The sequence below is a fragment of the Lactuca virosa genome, chromosome 6 (genome assembly GCF_052849685.1).
Source record: "Lactuca virosa cultivar CGN04683 chromosome 6, Lactuca_virosa_CGN04683_v6, whole genome shotgun sequence".
Lineage (NCBI taxonomy): Eukaryota > Viridiplantae > Streptophyta > Magnoliopsida > Asterales > Asteraceae > Lactuca > Lactuca virosa.
This window is the reverse complement of record NC_136431.1, coordinates 181,046,067-181,068,140: the sequence shown is the minus strand read 5'-3', so window position 1 is coordinate 181,068,140 and position 22,074 is coordinate 181,046,067. Positions and strand designations below refer to the sequence as shown.

General features: G+C 39.5%; 1 protein-coding gene across 1 annotated transcript; it reads left to right on the top strand.

Moving 5' to 3' along the window:
- The first annotated feature begins 8,423 nt into the window (after nucleotides 1-8,423).
- LOC145118885 (uncharacterized) lies at nucleotides 8,424-12,719 on the top strand. Its single transcript, XM_079054544.1, has 9 exons — nucleotides 8,424-9,412; nucleotides 9,618-9,782; nucleotides 9,901-10,017; nucleotides 10,114-10,203; nucleotides 11,413-11,589; nucleotides 11,700-11,784; nucleotides 11,855-11,937; nucleotides 12,066-12,242; nucleotides 12,359-12,719. Exons 1-9 carry the CDS (start codon nucleotides 8,498-8,500, stop codon nucleotides 12,392-12,394), a joined length of 1,845 nt encoding a protein of 614 aa, XP_078910670.1. The 5' UTR covers nucleotides 8,424-8,497; the 3' UTR covers nucleotides 12,395-12,719.
- Nucleotides 12,720-22,074: the final 9,355 nt, after the last annotated feature.

The window sequence follows — 22,074 nt, the reverse complement described above, 5'->3', positions numbered from 1 at the left end:
TGATATTCTTTAAAACTGCTTGTATTCTCAGGACATCAATAGGCAGGTACTTTTGCCAACTTTTGGAGAAGATGGAACATCCTGAAGTCACATCTTTTGCTTTTCCTATGTATACTGATATGTATAAACCATGTTTTTGAACAATGTAAATATTCTTATTATAATGTAATGGTTGTGTTTACTATGCTTACTATGATACAACTCTTGTGATACTACGCATGACGTCACTCCGCCCCGGAACGTTTCCGCCTTCGGTTTCGGTGTGTGACAGATTGGTATCAGAGCTATTTTTTATAGTGAACTAAGTATACCGAACCTTACATGGTATACAACTATAAACACTAAGGGGCTATAGTGCTCTGAACTAAAAGTATACTTTTAAAATATAAAGTATTTTTGTGAAAAGTATATAAGTATATCATAGTACCAGAATTTGTGTCTTAAGTAGAACATAACAAAAGTATTATGGATGTTGAACACTGCGGTTAAACCTGGGCAGTTATGTAATCGTGTCTAGGGTCAATATAGCCTGATCAACTATATTCATTCGAGACATGACCAACATGTGCTTGGGAGTGACTTTGGTGTTGCAACAGGCCTAAAACTTACCCGGTATCCGTACAACTTAAAATACTATAGGAGTATTTTAGTCAGAGCCAAATACATTGTAAAAATTCATTCCTAGTGTTGCTACCTATTCGTTTCTTAGCGATAACTTACTTGCATTAGTAACTTTCCCTTGCTTATCGCTTAGTAGAACACTCCAACCATCGTAATGAGATATATATTCTTGCTTCATATCTCTTGGTTCGATTCAGAGGACTTACCACCCTCTTCTTCCTGATTCTTTTTAGAACAAGATGCCTCCCCGAAGAAGACCCATCAGAAGGAATGACGACGCTCCACCACCACCGCCCCCTCAGTTTGATCCCGTTATGTTCCAAGCAGCTGTTACTGCTGTTGTGGCAGCCGCGATGTCACAAATGAACCCTGGAGGATCTGGTGGACAGGGAGGTGGTACGCATCCCCAAAATCATGAAGGTGGTCAGGGACACCAGAAGGAGTGTTCCTATAAAGACTTCATGAACGCAAAACCCACATCCTTCGACGGCACTGGAGGTGTCCATGCCCTGACTCAATGGATCGAGAAAATTGAGTCCATCTTCGAAATCTGTTCCTGTTCGGAGGTCAACAAGGTGAAATTTGCCGCTTGCACTTTCGCCAACAAAGCATTGACCTGGTGGAATGGCCGGGTCAAGTCCCTAACCCTGCCAATAGCAAATGCTATGGGTTGGGAGAGCTTGAAAGAGCTCATGCTTGCTGAGTACTGCCCACGAGGCGAAATCCAGAAACTGGAGCACGAACTCTGGAACCTAAAGATGAAGGGTTCCGACATTGCCGCCTACACATCTAGGTTTGAAGACCTAGCGCTTCTCTGCCCGGGAATGGTCACCCCGAAAAGCAAGAAGGTTGAAAGATACATTTGGGGGCTGACCCAACCGACCAAAGGAAATGTCCTGGCTGCTAGGTCAAACACCTTCGACAGCGCTAAGTGTCTGGCGCAGACCCTCATAGATCATGGAGTCGATCTCGATGAAGTGACAGCCACTCCTGAACCGGCTAAAGGGAGTGGCGAGAAAAGAAAATTCTGGAAATAGAAGAAGGGCCAGTCTTCACAGGAGCCCTCAAAGAAACAGCAAACGGTAGCAGTCCACGCTGCTACTACTCCTGCTGCTACTCCTGCCGTGCAAGCACCTACCAGTAAATATGTTGGTACCCTCCCTCGGTGCGATAAGTGTAACTACCACCATAACCCCGGCCCATGTCATGAAATGTCATGTTCTAACTGTGGCAAAAAGGGGCACACGGTTCGATTTTGCAAAGCACCAGCTCAACCAACCAACCAAACATCTGGAGCAGGCGTCGGTCAAGCTTGCTATAATTGTGGAGAAGTCGGGCATTTCAAGAGAAACTGCCCCAAGGCAACAACAGCATGTGGCACAGGGAGAGTACTGACGATGGGACGCGAAGAGGCAGTCGCTGATCCCACAGTTGTTTCGGGTACGTTCCTCCTCGACAACTCTCATGCATGCATTATTTTCGATTCTGGTGCTGAAAGAAGTTTTGTTAGTCATGCATTCAAACATTTTCTTAAACATAAACCTCAACCCTTAACCGAAATGTTTACCGTCGAGATGGCTAACAGAGAGAAAGAGAGCGCGAATGACATATTCATAGGATGTACTCTTACCTTTGGCAACCATTCATTCCCCATCGACCTTATGCCAGTTTCCATAAAAAGCTTCGATGTCATTATCGGTATGGATTGGTTGAGCCCCAATCATACTGATATCCTTTGTTACGAAAAAGCTATCCGCCTCAATCTCTCCTCTGGTAAAATTCTCATAATTTACGGCGACAAACCCAGTTCGAACCTCCGTATCATTTCATGCGTCCAAGCCCAGAAACTCCTGAGAAAGGAGTGTTATGCGTTCTTAGCCCATGTCATTAACGAGAAGCAGGAAGTTAAAGACTTCGAGAGCATCCCCGAAGTCTGCAACTTTCCCGATGTCTTTCCCAAAGATCTTTTGGGAATCCCTCCTGAAGGCCAAGTCGAGTTTCGCATCGACTTAGTCCCCGGAGCTACTCCCGTAGCTAAATCTCCATATCTCCTAGCACCAGCAGAAATGCAGGAGCTATCTAGTCAGCTCAATGAGCTGCTCAGCAAAGGATTCATCAGACCGAGTTCCTCACCCTAGGGAGCCCCGATCTTGTTCGTGAAAAAGAAGGATGGATCCTTTCGGATGTGTATCGATTATCGAGAGTTGAACAAGCTCACAGTCAAAAACCGTTACCCTCTTCCTCGAATCGACGACCTCTTCGATCAACTTCAGGGAGCCAGCTACTTCTCGAAAATAGATTTAAGATCAGGGTACCATCAGCTGCGAGTCCATGAGAGTGATGTTCCTAAGACCGCATTTCGGACTCGATATGGTCACTACGAGTTCGTAGTAATGCCCTTCGGTCTAACCAACGCACCGGCAGTGTTCATGGACCTGATGAACCGGGTGTGCCGTCCTTTCCTCGACAAGTTCGTCATCGTGTTCATCGACGATATACTTGTCTATTCCAGAAGCGAGGAAGATCACAAACAGCACTTGAGATTGGTGCTGGAAACTCTAAGGACGGAGAAGCTTTACGCGAAGTTCTCCAAGTGCGAATTCTGGATTCGAAAAGTAACCTTCCTAGGTCACGTGGTAAGCGAGGAAGGCATTCACGTGGACCCTTCCAAAATCAAAGCGATAGAGAACTGGTCAGCACCGAAGACACCCATAGAAATTCGCCAATTCTTGGGTCTCACTGGCTACTATCGCAGATTTATCCAGAATTTCTCCAGAATTGCCAAACCCTTAACCACTCTGACTCAGAAAGGCGTACCCTTTTGTTGGAGTGAAAAGCAAGACACTGCGTTCCAAACGTTGAAGCGGGCCCTATGCAGCGTACCTATTTTGTCCCTGCCCGAAGGGACGGAGGACTTCGTTGTCTACTGTGATGCATCCAATAAGGGCCTAGGCTGTGTGCTCATGCAACGGGGAAAAGTCATTGCTTATGCCTCAAGACAGCTGAAAGCACACGAAGTTAATTATACAACGCATGACCTAGAGTTGGGAGCAGTGGTCTTCGCATTAAAGATATGGAGACATTATCTCTACGGAACCAAGTGCACTATCTTCACTGACCATAAAAGTCTGCAGCATATCTTCGACCAGAAGGAGCTGAACATGCGACAACGGTGTTGGGTCGAGCTACTTAGTGATTATGAGTGCGAAATCCGCTACCATCCCGGCAAGGCCAATGTGGTGGCAGATTCCCTCAGCCGAAAAGAGTACTCAGGTCGTAGAGTGAAGGCACTGACCATGACTATCCATTCCCACTTATCCGCGCAAATCAGAGAGGCTCAGTTGGAAGCCTTAAAACCAGAGAACATACCGGGTGAAGCCTTAAGAGGAATGGAAAAGAACCTAGAAATCAAGGAAAACGGAGTCTATTATTTCGTGGACCGGATCTGGACCCCAAAGTTCGGTGGGTACAGAGAGGTTGTAATGAACGAAGCTCACAAGACTAAATACTCCGTTCACCCAGGTTCAGACAAGATGTACCTCGATCTCAAGAAACTGTATTGGTGGCCGAACATGAAAGCAGAGATCGCTACCTTCGTGGGCAAGTGCCTGACTTGTGCCAAAGTGAAGATCGAATATCAGAAACCCTCAGGTCTACTCCAACAGCCGGAAATTCCCGAATGGAAGTGGGAAAGGATTACTATGGATTTCATCACCAAATTACCCAAATCCCCGAGTGGGTACGACGTCATCTGGGTGATAGTCGATCGACTGACTAAATCCGCTCACTTCCTACCGATCAAGGAAAGCTTCAAAATGGAGAGGCTCACGCGAATCTACATCCAAGAGATAGTTCGACTGCATTGTGTGCCTGTGTCCATTATCTCCGATCGAGATAGCAGGTTCACTTCGAGGTTCTGGCAGTCACTTCAGAAAGCTCTTGGAACTAAGCTGGATATGAGCACAACTTACCATCCTCAAACAGATGGACAGAGTGAGAGAACCATCCAAACCTTGGAAGACATGTTGAGAGCCTGCGTCATCGATTTTGGCGCATCATGGGACACTCATCTTCCTTTGGTTGAATTTTCTTACAACAACAGTTACCATACCAGCATCAAGGCTACGCCTTTCGAAGCCCTCTATGGCCGCAAGTGTAGATCCCCTCTGTGCTGGGCTGAGATGGGCGACACGCAGCTAGCCAAGGGACAAGTCCCTGACAGCACTCTCACTGGTCCAGAAATCATCCGCGAAACCACAGAAAAGATCGTACAAATCCGAGAACGACTTAAGGCCTCTCGAGATAGAAAAAATAGCTACGACGATAAACGACGAAAACCCTTGGAATTCCAGGTTGGAGACCGTGTCCTGCTAAAAGTCTCACCCTGGAAAGGCATGATACGCTTCGGAAAGCGTGGAAAGCTAAACCCGAGGTACATAGGACCGTTCGAGATCCTCGCCAGAATCGGTCCTGTAGCCTACAAACTCCGATTACCTCAAGAGCTTAGTAACATTCATCCCGTCTTCCACGTCTAGAACCTTAAGAAGTGCTTATCCGACGAGACTCTTGCTATTCCTCTCGATGAGATTGAAATCACCGAGAATCTGAACTTTGTGGAAGAACCAATCGAAATCATGGATAGGGAGATCAAGCGAACAAAACAAAGTCGCATCCCGATAGTGAAGGTTTGCTGGAATGCCAAACGGGGACCGGAATTCACTTGGGAGCGGTAAGATCAGATGAAACAGAAGTATCCACATCTCTTTCCCTAATGCATGATTTGTATTCTATATTCGAATTTCGGGACGAAATTCCCTCTAACGGGGGGATAATGTGACAACCCGAAACTTTTAACTTGAAAGATTAGTTAATGTTATCGTGATTTTTTTTCATCATTTAACACTATTTTAGGGTGTAATGATACTTTCTAAGCCTCGTATAATCAAAGGTTGAGTTCTAGGTCGAATAATACCAAGTCGTAGTACAAAATCGGGCCATACACCCTCATGAGAGGTGTGTACAGCCGCACACACGGGTGTGCGGCCGCACACCCACCCTCCAGCCGCACTCCCCCTCTTATATAAAGGAGGAGACCCCTTCACTCATTCCTTTCCTTTGGCTGCACTCTACTACTTTCTCTCTCTAAAAACTTCATCCAAGAACACTCAAAAGGCCTCAAAAACGTGAACTACTCCATCATTCAGCTTGTTATAGTGGTAAGACACCTGAATCTAAGCCTAAAACTCATAGTGTTCTTCGTGTTCTTCATCCTTTGAAGGTGTACAGCCGCACACCTTCATAAGGTGGCCGCACACACACTAAACTCTCCAAAGTGAAGAGTTTTGGCCTTCATTTACTAATAGGACTTGGTATTAGCACAAGAACACCTCGAAAACACCTCAAAATCGACATTTCGGACACAAACGAGGAGTGTACGGCCGCACACACCCTCTGTACGGCTGCACACTCTTATGTGCAACCGCACACACACCCTGGCCGCACACCCTGGCCGCACACTCACCCAAATGGTCGTACACATCCCTTATTTGATCATATAGGGTCCCGACAAGCATTTCCAAGTCTTTAGGGTGGTTTTCCGTCATGTTTAGTCATGAAACACTCTAATTCTAATGCGTATATGTGTTATCACATGATAATAGGATCCACTCGCGTACGAAACATCGGTTGACACTCAACACTCGTAAATAACTTTGCTTTCGGATCCTACGATAAACAGTGAGTTCATACCCCTATACCTTTCCGAGTTTTTCATGTTTTCAGGGGGGGAATACAAGCAAAAGTACAAGGAAACTTGTGCTCAAATATATTATTTTGTTTAAAATAATTACATGTTCAGTATGCTTTCAAACGCAGAAAACCGTTTTACCATTCGATTTAGAAATCAACTCGTAGAAACAGTTTTCAAAACTAAAGCACGAAGCTTATGAATCTTGTCATAAATTGTGATATTTTACAAAGGATTCATACCAACCATAAACAGGGTTTTCTGTATTATTACTTGTAAATTTGTTAGTTTAAGGATTGGAGACACGTCCTTGGTAACATTCCACCGGATTCGTGAGTATAGGACTACCCTTGTAACCAGAATCTCTTGGAGGGAGAGCGTGACTATTGTGTATAGATCTATACGGGACTGACTATCCCGCACCTCGCTGCTAGCTACAGTGGGACCGTCAGGTCTACGGGTGACAAAGTCATAAAATGATACTGGCCACCGTACGTGCCATATCCAGTTTAATGTATGGTTATGAAACTCGCAACCTAGATAACAGAGATTTACTTTGGTAATAATGAATCTAGTGAACTAACCTCAAAGTAATAACCGATTTGATTACTAGAGGGTATTGATAATACCCTTAGGATCTAGTTCACTACCTACTTATTAGTTCTATTTTTGTAATAAGACTAATACATCTCACGGAGAATAAACAGGGTCTTTCAAGGAAACTACATCTAACGACACAACTATGGTAGATACTTGTACTTCTCTTTCAGAATCGATAACCAAACATCTTTCATAAGAAAATATGGGATTTTCTTGGTAAACACTTTTCAAAGGATCAAAGAAACCTTTCTTTCACCAGAACTAAACGCTTATGAACTCACCAGCTTTATGCTGATATTCTTTAAAACTGCTTGTATTCTCAGGACATCAATAGGCAGGTACTTTTGCCAACTTTTGGAGAAGATGGAACATCCTGAAGTCACATCTTTTGCTTTTGCTATATATACTGATATGTCTAAATCATGTTTTTGAACAATGTAAATATTCTTATTATAATGTAATGGTTGTGTTTACTATGCTTACTATGATACAACTGTTGTGATACTACGCATGACGTCACTCCGCCCCGGAACGTTTCCGCCTTCGGTTTCGGGGTGTGACATGAACCGTTCTTGTCCCTGATTCCCGTTTGAAAACGGTTTTAAAAACATTAGGTAGCGAATAGACAGGTAAATAGAAGCACGGAAGAGCTAAAAAACGGTGAAACGATCCATCACATGCTTCAACTTTGATGCAATTCATATAAATTATGGTTTTGTAATTGTAGAAGTATTAGCCGCAATCTATGTACAGAGGGCTAATTCAATTTAGAGAAACAAGTGACAGATTTCCGGGTTCTTGCTTTGGAGGAGACATCAAACATTGATGGTTGTTGCTTCTTGAAAACTCATCTCTTGGAAAGGCAAAAACAAAGTCCCTAACTACGTTGTAAAAATTTCCAAAATATGAAAAGGAAAGGGCCAAAGACGGGCTCAACCGCATTAACTCCGAAGTCTCAACCATATTAGTGGAATGAAACTTTTTTTTTTCGAGTTATTTTTCTTAAAACAAGAATTTAGATGCTCCCAAAAGCTATGTGTGGAACACACCCATAACTTGATCGTATTAGTTGTAAATCGACAATGTCAACATCTCGATGACATTTGAGTCCATAGATAATTACCACATAAAAGTCTCCAACGATTATCTATTACCACATAAAAGTCTCCTATACTTTTATATTTCAAAATCATATCAACTCCACATCGTCAGATTATATTCCATCTTATGTCATGTGTCATTTATTAGCCAAGTCCACAATGAACTATATTTAAAGAACAAATTTTTAAAAAAGAATTGCCAACAAGTTTTATATAATTCTATATTTTATATATAGAACGATTTAAAAAATGCAATGTTCTTTTTTTTTTTCTGTCCTTGAGAAAGATGGTTGGGGGCAGGAGGGATGCGTTGACTAATTATCATCCACTATGTTAAATACATCATGTTACTTGAAAAAAATTGTATCATTAGCATACTTCTCTCAATCCTTCCGATTATAAGCGCCATTGTAGTTTGACAACAAACAAAATGTCCTCGTTCATGATTGAATATCAGAAGCTCCAAATTCCACTTGAATACATACAACAGGCCACCGACAACTTTGGTGACAGCCACTTCCTTGCCGAAGGTGGATTTGGGAAGGTGTATAGGGGAGAATTAATCCTATCTAACGGTCCAACCATGGCTGCTGTAAAGCGCTTGAATCCTTCAAATAATCAAGGGGACGCAGATTTTTGGAGAGAGATCATGTTGCTTTCCAAATATAAACATGAAAATATCATCTTACTCCTCGGCTTCTGCTATCAAAGTAAGGAAAGGATCCTTGTGTATGAGTATGCTCCAAAGAATAGCCTGAACAATCATCTACATGACCCCAAGTTCTCATGGATTCAACGTCTCAAGATATGTCTTGGGGCTGCACGTGGCTTGGAGTACCTTCACAATCCCAGGGGAGGTCAACAAAGAGTCTTACATCGTGATATCAAAAGTGCTAACATCTTGTTGGACCAAAACTGGAATGCAAAAATTGCAGATTTTGGCTTTTCCAAATATGGCCCTGCCAACCAAGAACACTCGATTCTTTTCTCTGATCCGAAAGGCACTCTTGGCTATTGTGATCCTGTTTTTATAGAAACATCGTTTTACAAAAAAGAATCCGATGTCTACTCTTTCGGGGTTGTACTATTTGAAGTTTTGTGCTCAAGGCTTTGTGTTGATTATAGTTATGATGATATGCGAAGATCCCTACCTGCATTTGTGAAGAACTCTTCTAAAGATAAAATCAGGGATGCAATTATCGATGTTAATCTACTGCAACAAATGGAAGAAAATTCTTTTGACACCTTCATAACACTCGCACATAAATGTTTGGAAAGAGAGCAGAAAGAACGTCCATCTATGGAGTTGATCGTGAAGAAGATTGAAACTGCACTCAAATATCAGGTATCATCTAAAATCAACAAACGTTTCAAAAACAATTGAAATATTAAGGCTGGAAACACCGAAACAGCAATCTAACCCAAAATATGCATAAGTGATACAAGCAATACGTCTAATGGATTAATTTAATTCCTGTTTAAACAAAGTTTTTTAAAGTTTGTTTTCGTGATCATTAATTACCTCATAACTTGTTTGTTGGTGTTCCTAGGAACAAAGAAACGCCGTTTTTGCAAATAATGTGAACTCCACATCATCTTCAACAAAATATGAAGTAAAAGAGAAGCGAGATCTAGTTACTCAGAAAGAAAAAGCTGGGGGAAATGTAATGGCCTCAGTTAGAATGTACAACAATCTAAGCCAAAATATACGTAAAGTGAGACGATCAATAAGTCTACTGCGTGGACTAATTAATTTCCAATTTAAACAATGTTTTTGGAAGTTTGTTTTTGTGATTATTAATTACCCCGTAACTTGTTTGTTGGTGTTCGTAGGAACAAAAAGAAGTCGTGTTTTCAGATAATGTGAAGTCCACATCATTGTCAACGGCATATGCAGTAAAATTAGAGAAGCCAGATCTACTTCCTCAAACGGAAGAAGTTGGGAGAAATGTAATGGCCTCACTTAGACTCAATAGAAATTATTAACAAGTTTTCATGCGTTAGTTTTGTCTCTTACATTTTGGTAATAAATTGTATTAATTTCAGCAATTAGAGGAAAATCCTGATGATGAGATCAAAAAGTGGTCAAGCGGAAAAGAAGGGAATTTGCGTGCACTGCTTTCAACACTACATGAGGTCTGTACAAGCTTCATAGCTACTTAACCAAAACTTGTGCTAAAACATTATATATGACAACTAGCAAGTATATCTTTTCCGTAACAGATGGTTCTCTTTAATTACTAAGACCGGAGGGTGTGGGAGGGACTCTTCCCTCACTTTTGGTGGGCCATACCCCTCTTTCCCTCACTTTCCTTTCCTTCACCAAAAAGCCAAGAAATGGGTGGGAAACCTTTCCCTCACTTTTTTTTTAATATATTTTATACATATATTATACTCATTTTGTAGAGAATTAAAAACCATGAATTTTGATATATTTTTTATATTTTTATAATAAGTATATATTTTTATAAATATTAAAAAAGATAAAAAGAAAAGAAAAAAAAATAAACGGACCAATCATGTGAGGAGTGAGAATGCGGGATCCCCACCCCCCACCCTCTTCCCGCGCTAGCCTTCCCGCACCCACGGTGCGGTGTTCCCCTGTGCGGGAAACGTCCCGCACCTCTCCCCGCTCACCACTCCGTCCGGCCTAATAGCTATATGGAAGATAATATTTCAGCTTAATTACTTATCTTTAGATTCCGTAAGATAAAAAAGATTTTTGTTGGTAGTTATAGAACAAAGATCGTAGATAAAAATTTTATCATTTGTGGAAACCAATGTTACAAAATTAATTAAATTTTTATAGTAAAAAGTTAAAATTTATTAATCAATTATTTTAAATAAATTATTAATTAAGAGATATTTTTTTAATTATATAAAATTATAATCGTTGATTTAAATAAATATGTGAAATTATATCACCTTATAATTTGTATTAATTTTATTTTAATTTTTATTATAATATTATTAATTTAATGTAAATAGAATAAAAAATTTTAAATTTTAAAATTTTAAATGAAAAATCAGTCGACAAGTAGATGACAAAAAAATTTATTCTTCTATTAAAATAGAAAGACATCACATATATATTTTTTTTTGATACATCTCATATTTTTTACTACAACATATAAAATCTATTTATGTATACTAAGAAAATACTTCAAACCCACTAAATTTAACGGATCAGGATGACAATGAATGCAAACTCTTAATCACCCTATGTTTCTCCAAAAGTGGCCATATGTCCATCTTAATCACCATTATCTATTTTTATCTTTAGCATTTTTTGTTGACTTTTGTTGACTTGGGTTTGATAGTTTAACTAAATTCTTGAACTTGCAGATTCTTGAACCTGAAAGTTATTGGGAACCGGTTTCATCGACAGATATGATCGACTCTGATGCTGTACGGAAAAGCTATAAGAAAGCTATTTCTCTTATCCGTCCTAAAAGGCTGACACAGCGACGGGCGAGCACTAGGGAAAAGTATATATGCAGTAAGGTTATCGAAATGTTAAAGGTATATATGCATGCAGTATACGTACGATTCATGTATGTTAAGTTTCTTGTATGAGCACTCTTGGGTTTACTCCTTAATTAATTTGTGTAATAATTAATGTATGTGAACAGGTGGGTCTAGTGAGTTTCAAATCTGAAGAGAGAGCTATTAAAGAAAAACAGATATCTGAAGAGGGAGATCAGCTTCGTATTCTAGGTAAGAAGTTGTCATCATCTTGATTGAACCGCATTTTGCAGAGCTTTTCGTTAACCAATTGACCGTATAGGCGAACAACATGATGATGATATCAAAAGGTGGTCAAAGGGAAGAGAACGGTGCTTGGGTGATCTACTCTCAAACCTACAATATGTATGTATACAATCATCCTATTTACATAATGTACTTTTGATACAAGTGTACAACAGAGATGAACATCATGCATATCTTAGATTCATTTAGATAACGAGATTTTTATAACTAAAATCTTGAACTTACAGATCCTTGGACCCGAAAGTGGTTGGGAACCGGTCTCCCTGCCAGGTCTGTGGAGCACTGCAGATACAGATGAAGAGTACCATAAATCTCTTCTTCTAACCGATCCTGACACGCTGAACAACCGAGGGGCAAGCATGAAGGAAAAGTATATATATGGAGAGGTTCGCAAAATTTTAAAGGTATGCAGTTAGTGATTTTCTGTTTTTTTACTCGTTGTAGCATTGTACCATTACTGTTTGATGTATGCGCACTCTTGGGTATCACTCCTGTGTATAATAATTGTGTATATCGACAGAATGGTTGGGATTCTGCAGTTGCTGAAGAGAAATAGCAGCCTCATACTCCATACATGTAAGAGGTTCTTGGTTGTTCTTAAAGCGCATTTTAACAAGCTGAATTTAACCAATAAATTCTTGGGTTAAAAGTTTAATAAATGCGGTATTGGGCCCATGTAGCTAGAATTTTCAAGGCTCATATAGGCTGGTCTATACCATCTTGAGTGATTTTTGCTTTGTTAATTTGCATGGTTCAAATGTCCAATTAGTAGTTTCAACATTCACTGACGTAACCAAGTTTTCCTCTGTAAGGTAAAAATGTAGTTTCATTTAGTATCAGATGGAAGAATTCATTTGTTAGTAACGTGATTTTCCTAGTCTTGTCTGCTGTCAGTTGCGTAAAATTTTCTCTTTATCAAGACCATGAAAAATAAAAAAATGAGAAACCTGTAAGGGCATTCATAATACGAACTCTATACAATTCACTAGATTGAAACATTATAATTCTTGATATTCTATACAATTCTATCAACATTTTCTTACAATACATTTAGCTAATATAACCAAAACTAATTTATAATATTTATTTAAGAATTATAAAACTTTCTTTTTTTCCCGGTAAATAGTTCAATAGTCATTGAACTTTAAATCCGTTGAATGTCAATGTTTTATCTCACAATTATAGATTTTCATCCATTGAATAACAACTAGACATGTCACATCATTCAACTTTTTCATTGAACTCATTATTGTGGATGTTCTAATTGAAAACGACACACTGAGATGTTGGCTTTTAAAAGAGTTTCGTTACACCTCATTCACTACGGTCATACACACTAAATACTTGGAAATACTGACAGCATAATCCGCCGATATTCTGTCGGTGATAGCTTGTACCGACGGATTGTCGACGGAATCTAGGCCGTCGAGTTTAAGGTTGTGGGTAATATGTATCGACAGATTAACGAAAATCAATCTACAAAATATCAACGACCAATTCAGTTGCTAATTTACCGACGGATCAACTATGCTTTCAGACGCCTCTTTGACTGTGTTTGACTTGAATACCGACAACATGCTTTTATTGACGGATTAGCTACGCTTTAGCAACAAACCATGTTTGACTCTCTTTGATTTAGTTTTCTTGAACGACTAACACACACACACACACACACCCATTAAAATCTACTCCTAAACTACTCATTTTGTCCACGACCGTCAATAATCCGTCAGTATTTACGATTTATTATTTTTTTTAAATGTATAACATTAAAATTTCCATTTTTTGTGTCAGTATGTTCAAAAAAACTAATACTCAAAAGTTGAATATATTCATATTCAAACACAAACCTAGCTAAACATTACAATTAAAGTGTCAAAATACACAAAAAGTGTCCCAATACTAAGTTTTACACAATTGTTCCATACCAGCTAAGAAATAACACAAAAGAAAACAATACCAAGTGTTTACATAATTGTCAATTTTCTTAAAAACTAAGAAATATCATTGGGTAGATTATCGAGTGGATTACGATATTGATTATCGGGCATGCTCCATTATTTCAAAAACATTGTCATTTGATCTTGAATTTGTTGTAGTAATTATCGCATGTTAGAAACTTCCTCATGCAACCTTATAAACTAAAATATGGTAACACAATTTGATACTTCAACTATAATATCAATGTACTTTAGTATACTATAACAATGTATTTAACTTTTAAACTATACTAGTAATGTACTCTAATTTATTATAGCAATGTGCTTTAGTTTATAATTATAACAATATACTTAACTTTTAAACTTTAATAGCAATGTGTTTTTGTTTCTTATCAATTTAATCCATAATAACACCACACTACTTAATTTTTAATTCATAATAACAATGTACTTTTGTTTATTATCATTTTAATCAATATTAACAACAAACTACTTATATTTTAAACCATAATAACAATGTATTTTTGTTTATAATCAATTTTATACATAATAACAACATACTACTTAGGTGTGGGGGTTTTCTCATGGGCACAACGTGTTTTTGGAGGGTGTGGTGTGCTTAGGCATGGACTGCCTTAAGTTATGCGCGACGCCCCTGGCCTAATGGGCCAAACCCTAGGCCTCGGGATACAGGCCTTAATATTTAAGGGCACTAACCCCTAGCGTTTAGTCATTCTCAGCCTCCATCTCTACCGAACATTCTGTAACAAAAAAATTATAAGGTAAAAATTTCATTATTAATTCAACCAAAAACCCTAATTATCTTTTTCCAAACATTCAAAAGTATATCATAATAAAACAATTATCGGAGTATAATCCCAAAATCATCAAGTTGCGGAAACGTGGGTGGATGCGCTGCGATCAAGCCGGACCCTTCCCTTTCGAACCGGAAGTACCTGAAACCAAAACCATAAAAAATCTGTAAGCACAAAGCTTAGTGAGTTCCTCAAAATACCACATACCACACATACTATTGGGCCTAGCCCTCACATTAAGCCCATCCCACCATAATGGGCCTAGCCTACAATAGGCCCAGCCTGACATACCATACAAGAGTCACAAAGATAGCTAGCATCCTACATAACATACATTGAACCTAGCCCTTTCTGATTCATGGGCCCAACCTAGCATACAAATGGGCCTAGACCGTCATATAATGGGCCTAGCCCAACATACCATGAAAGAGTTACAAAGACAACTAGCATAACATATCCTAGTGGGCCGACATTGATCCTCCGACCCACGGGTACAGTGAGGATACTCACCTCAATCCGAGATAACCGAGATGTACGTGCTGCTGCTACCGGAAACCTCACACTGATCATAACAAAATATCTAAATCAATAATTAAGGCAACTCCCAAAATCCAAGGTCCAATTTTATTTTTCCAATGGGTAAAAGACCATTTTATCCTTCCCATATCTCGTCCAATAATCCATGGCCCAACCTCCAAAAAGCCCCAAGGCCCAAAATGCCCAAAATGAACTTTCGAGAGTACGCCCCGTGTACTGCCCGCCGCTACACAACATACATGTCGCCGAAGCGTAACACAAGGAATCCATGCATTAAGCTGAGTGTATGCCTAAGCATGCCCAACGTACTCATCAGAGGGCCAAAACTCATATTAAGCTCTTAATGGTTAAGACCAAAATGCCCAAACACATATCTGCCCCTTAAGGGGTGTCTTAAGTCATAAAGTTCCTGACTTTATGACTTTGCATGGCTTAATGGGGTGCAAACCTCAATCCAAGCTTCCTAACTTCATAAAAAGGTCACCAATTCTTGCATGAGAGCATAATACTCATCAAGATCCAAACTTTATGACTTAATGACCTCAATAAGGACCAAATATGAGGCTCAAAAGTTCTGGAGTAACTTCTACTCACAAGAATTACAATCTAGGGACCAAAACATAACAATACCACCCAAACTAGTTCTACATGAGAATCCATCAAGATTAAGACTTTATACCTACAGAAGATAGATCAAGATGCACAAATTCTGGATCCACAAGTTCCAAGCTAACCAAAACTTCTCCAATGAGTTCCTTCCTCTTCAATGTGTACCAAAACACTCCAAATCACTCTAAAAGCCTCAAGAATGCTTAAATGAAGGCTAGAGTTTCGATTTTAGGGTGAAGGTTGATGGAGGCTAAAGATAATATGGTTTGCACCTAAGCTAAGGCCTTTAAATAGGGTCCAAGACCCTAAATTAGGATTTGCACGTGACTTGAGTACGCCCGGCGTACTCCTGGTACACCCCGCGCACTCCAAGGTCGCTTCGCGATCCACCATCCTAGTACGCCCGACATACTCCTTGTACGCCTAGCGTACTAGGCTTAGCCCTAAAACCACCAAACTTCTGAAGCCAAAACTTCTTCGTTCTAAGTCTGATTTCGATGATCCTTATATCCACGTAAAGGTAATGAGAATCTCTACAACCCTATCAACTCTCCTTTGCCTTAAAATATTCCGAACTTAGATCCAAAATTCATAAAAGACCCGAACTAACACTTTACGGTTATTCCCATGGGCTACAAAACACAAACCGAACTCTCGGATCACCTGATCTCCATTATCCACATCCATAAGGGGTCTAAATCTCTCTTTCCCCAAGGCCTAAAGCCTTACGATAACTGATCTTCGGGTCATGACCCTGAATTAGGAAACGATTCGAAACAGGGTGTTACTACTCTCCCCCACTTAAATTAGATTTTGTCCTCAAAATCACTCCTTACCACCCTCTAGACAACTAGACGCTCCGACCAATACCTCTTGATTCCCTGAATCGCCGGAAAGGTTGACTCATACTCTTATCGACCCTCCAAATCTACCATCGAAACCCAAACTTAACAGAACTCATACCCATAATGGTGAACAAATTATTGACACAATAATTGACAAACAAACACCTCACTGCTATAATTTCAGAAACTCCAAAACTTTTCATGACCTCCATACAGGTAGGACCATCCTGGAACACCATTACTAGGACCTCTTACTGCAATCTGAACTGAAAACATCCTTTTGATCTGGAACTATCCAACTGATACCTTTAGCAGACAGATTCCATAACCATAACTTGCTGATGAAAAGATATTTTATATATACAAAGACGACTTCCAAAGCGAGTCTCGTCCATTTTCCAACACGATACATAACTCATATCCCGAAGTCCAAAGATTTACACTTACATTTTATCCGAAATATTCTGATTCCAAGGTAACCTTCCACTAAACTGAGATTTAAAATTCCTAATCCAACACTGAGACTGACACTCTCACACCCGGTCCAACTACCAGGTTCCTATTGAGAGTCTAACTGATAAAGTCTACCCTAGACTATATATCATACTGATACCAATCACTAACCATAGAGTCATCCCACTATGAGCGTAATCTAATAACTTTCTCCAACCAATCTCTACCGGGTCTCAACCACACTATCATAACCATATTGGCCTCGCCCATGGGTCTCACCCATTCTGCACAATCGAACAGACCATGCCCACTGGTCTCACCCAATCGAGTTCTATACATGCCAAACCCTGCCTCAGATCTATTGGTCCTCTTCCCGTAACAAGGAGAAATCCTCCAATAATACTGTTCGCCTCGATCCAGGCATATGTTGATCCTCTTGCAACCTAACGAACACTCTTACTGTGGCCTACATCATTCTGGTGAATGTTGCAACTACCCTACAGACTTACAACACTTCCCTGAAATCCTACCATCCTTGTGTATGCTACGACTACCCCATACTCTTACAACACTCCTACAACTGCCTATCAACCTTGTGACTGCTACGGTTTCCCCGTAGTCTTACAACACTTCCATACTACCATGATCCTGGCTCATGGTATTTTACTTTGTATACCAAACCAATCCACGATCAATCATGATTCGGACCCGCATCCGACTATACCCCAATCAGGTGTTCGGGTCATGCTTCGAACCCTGAGGCCTTCATCAAACAAGTGAAAGGTCTACTATGCTCAAGAGTCATATTAAAGTGATATTGCTAAATAAAATATGATACTAATGGGTCACACTAACAACAACTTTATACAATTGATTATTTATTAGAAAGTGATTTTAATAAATATTTAATAAAACTCTTATAAATGAATTGGAAATTATTTATTTCTAGAAAATAGTTAATTTTCATTGGCAAGTAATATAACATATATTATATCATAATGTATGAATTAATAAGTTGTGTACAACGTTTTGGAATAGTTAAGCTTTTTGTCTTTTAGGAAAAGACAAAGTTTATATCTTATAAACTTTGAGTTTATAAAATATAAACAAACTCTTCTTTTTATGTGTAATTTCCGAAAAATTGATTAAAGAGAAAGAGTATGGGCTTTCCATTAGTTTATTCAAAAGCAATGAAGCATGGGAGACATGTTTATGACATGGGGACATATGTGCTTAAAGTGTGAAGACCTAATGGTTAATACCTTCACTTTATGCATATAAATAAGAGGCTCGCATTTGGCTAGAGAGATCATCCCTCGCTTCTTGCAAGTGGCCGAATCCACTCCTCCCTCTCCCTTTCTCTCTAGTTTTGGTTAGAAAACTTGAAGTTACTTGTATCTCCAAGCCTTCTTTAAGTTCATATTGGTTATGAACTTAAAGCTTAAGGATTTAAGATTTTATGGACTAGCATCTACATCAAGTTGAGTCATTGTTGGTGTCTCAAAGGTTCCACATTTCGACGATCCTTATATCCACGGAAAGGTAATGAGATGCTTTACAACCCTATCAACTATCCTTTTCCTTAAAACATTCTAAACTTAAATCCAAAATTCATAAAAGATCTGAACTAACACTTTATGGTTATTCCCTTGGGCTCCAAAACACAAACTGAACTCTCAGATCACCTAATCTACATTATCCGCATACAGGGGTGTCTAAATATCTCTTTCCCCAAGGCCCAAAGCCTTACTGTAACACTCATAAAAATCATGATAAATTTAAACTTTTTAAAACCAACCAATTTTACAAATTGTTTACAAACATAGTTTTCAAAACATGTTCAATATTAGAGTCTCCCAAAATCATAAGTAAAAAACATGAGGATGTGTACGGTCACACCTTCGCCTTCCCGCGATCATGCGAAGTACCTAAAACATAACCCAAAATTGTAAGCCAACGCTTACTGAGATCCCCCAAAGTAGCAACACATAACATAAGCATAATACATACATCATGCATACAGAGCCTTCAGTCTGACTGGAACGCCGCACTGACCTACAGACTATCTGGACTGCTCACAGAACCTTCAGCATGACTGGACCGCCTCACCGAGCCTTCAGCCTATCTGGACCGTTCTTTGAGCCTTCGGCTTGACTGGTACGCCTCTCAGGCCTTCAGTCTATCTGGGCCGCCCTGGGTCTCTTGGCATTCAGTCTACACTGATCCGCCTCAACCCAACCACACATAACCATGTTGACATATACATAATAGATAAGCGTACATATAATCAATCAACAAACAATTAGACAGATCTTACATATCACTAAGCATAACATCATCTTATATACCAAGATATAGATCTAACATATCACTATAGCATACCAACATATGATATCCCACGATAATAATCCAATGGGTCGGCCTTGGTGCCTTCAACCCACAAGTACAATGAGGAAAACTCACCTTCCAAACTAAACAAAAGTTGATGAGGTATCGACTCCAAATATCAGCTCTCTAACCGACACCAATTCCTCCTAAATGACCAATTTCCTTCAAAATCCCAAAATACCCTCAAGGTCAAACTTGGTCAAACTGTGTCAAAGTCAAAGTCAACCACTAAGTCAACTGAGTCAACCCAGTCGAGTCAACTAAACCGAGTTAACTAATTAGGGATGACCAAGTACGAGTACGTAGGGCATACTTTAGAGGTATGCTGAGCGTACTCCATATCCTCGCAGTTGACCACCATCGGGGTGGTTGACCTCGTACGCACAACGTACTCCGAGTACACGGGGTGTACCATTGCAACCTTCAAAAATAAATAAGTGCTTAATGGCTTAAGCACATATGTCCATATTTCAAATCCAAACCTAAAATACACTCTAGAGTCATAAAATTTCCAACTTTATGACTTTACATGCTCATAAAGTGCTTAAATCAAGGTCTTAATCTATTAAGACCTTCTACAAGATTCATGGAGCAAAACTAACCATTGAGACTTCATTTTTATGACTTAGAACCCCTCATAAGGTCCGAACGGACAACTCAAATTGTACAAAACATGTCATGCTCAAGATGATACATTTGGGACCAAAAAGTATCACTAAAACACTCATTTCTAGATCTACATGATTGAAAGATCAAGACGCAAGCTTTATACCTTTGAAGGGTTGCAAATGAAGAGTAAATCCCATATCCAAAGTGCTTCACTCTGCAAAGATAACCTTGGCTTTCTTCCTTCTTCTTTTAAGCACACAAACGCACACTTTTAGGCTAAAAATGGCTTCTCAAGGAGAACTATGGCTTCAAACACGAATGAGAGGCTGGAGACTGATAAGGTGAACGTAAATGAGGCCATAAGTATGCTTAAATACCAGCCATACCTTAAAAATTAGGGTTTCCTCATTTATTAAGTACGCCCAACATACAATGATGTACGCCCAACGCACTAGGGTGCGCCATAGTACACTCAGCGTACACCATGTATGCATGGCGTACTCCGAATCCTTAATTTACCAAAATGCCACTAAGGCCCTTTTTGCATACATTTCTTAAATTTTAGGACCAAATGAAATATAAATGAAATAAGGGGTTGGGATTTGAAGTAACTTGTCATCGTGATGTTACAATTATCCCCCACTTGATTTAGACTTCCTCCTCGAAGTCTGCCACGACGAATAACTCAAGATAATTCTCTCGCATCTCAGCCTCTGCCTCCCAGGTCCACTCGGAGCCTCTCTGATGCTGCCATTTTACCTTTACCAAAGTTATCTCCTTGTTGCGCAATACCTTCGTCTTTCTTTACAGAATAGCAACCGGCCTCTCAACATAGTCCAACTGCTCATCGACCTGAATATAGTCCATGTAAACCATCGCCTCATCATCTAATACGCAACTTTGTAACTGCGAAACATGGAAAGTGATGTGAGTCTGACTAAGCTTCTTAGGCAGATCTAACCTGTAAGCAACCTTTCCAACCCTGGAAATCACTCAAAAAGGCCTAATATACCAGGGACCCAACTTCCCCCACTTCCTGAAGTGTATCACACCTTTCCAAGGTGAAAACTTCATTAATACCATATCAACGATCTGAAACTCCAACTCAGATCGGTGTCGGTCGGCATAGCTCTTCTTCCGACTCTGAGCGGTCTGCAGTCTCTACCTGATCTGATGATTAAGTTCCATGGTCTGAAGGACTACTTCAGTCCTTCCCATAACCCTATGACCAACCTCCCCCCAACAGACCAGGGTACGGCATCTCCGACCACACAAGAGCTCAAATGGCAGAGAACCAATGCTGGAGTGATAATTGTTGTTGTATGAGAACTCCGCAAGGTGTCACACCCCCAAACCGGAACAGTGGAAATGTTCGGGGGCGGAGGATGTCATGTACAGTATCATAACAATGCACAATAGTAAAACAAGCAACAACATCATCCATTGCATTAATAACATAGTTTATACAAGTGTGTTCTATGTAAAGTTGTAAGACACCAAAAATATGTAAACAAAATAAAGACGAATTTTGAATATGCTCCGTCTTCTCAAAACCAGGTCATCTGTACCTGTCTACTGGTGACCTGAGAATACAAGTTATTTTGAAAGAGTAGATCAACATTTAAGCTGGTGAGTTCATAAGTATTTTTGTGCAAATGTTTGCATTAGTTTTATGAAAATGTTTGTAAGTGTTTTGATGTAAATGTTTGTATACTTCCTAGAAAATCCTATATTTTCTACTAAAATGGAAAGTAGTATTCTACCAAGACCCTCCTGTTTTGTATGTTTGTTCTCTCGTAAAAAATGTATGTTTTTCCAAGTTTATGAATATCTTTACTACAAAATAGTTTGCATTACTCGATGTGAGAATATCACTATATGAATGTAATGGAAAAATGAAGATGTACAGTAGTGTTGTATAAAATAACTACTGAAGTACTAACTACCTTAAAACCATTTTGTTAATTAAGGTAAAATGTGATAAGTTTATAACCATGCTTGATTGACTAGTATAAAACACGACGTTCTAAAGACATCGAA

Excerpts from the sequence above, each read along its gene's own strand:
- LOC145118885 (XM_079054544.1), top strand. The coding sequence starts at position 8,498 with ATGTCCTCGTTCATGATTGAATATCAGAAGCTCCAAATTCCACTTGAA. Across the intron at positions 11,785-11,854 it reads AGATCAGCTTCGTATTCTAG|GCGAACAACATGATGATGAT; the intron begins GTAAGAAGTTGT and ends TTGACCGTATAG. Across the intron at positions 12,243-12,358 it reads AGGTTCGCAAAATTTTAAAG|AATGGTTGGGATTCTGCAGT; the intron begins GTATGCAGTTAG and ends GTATATCGACAG.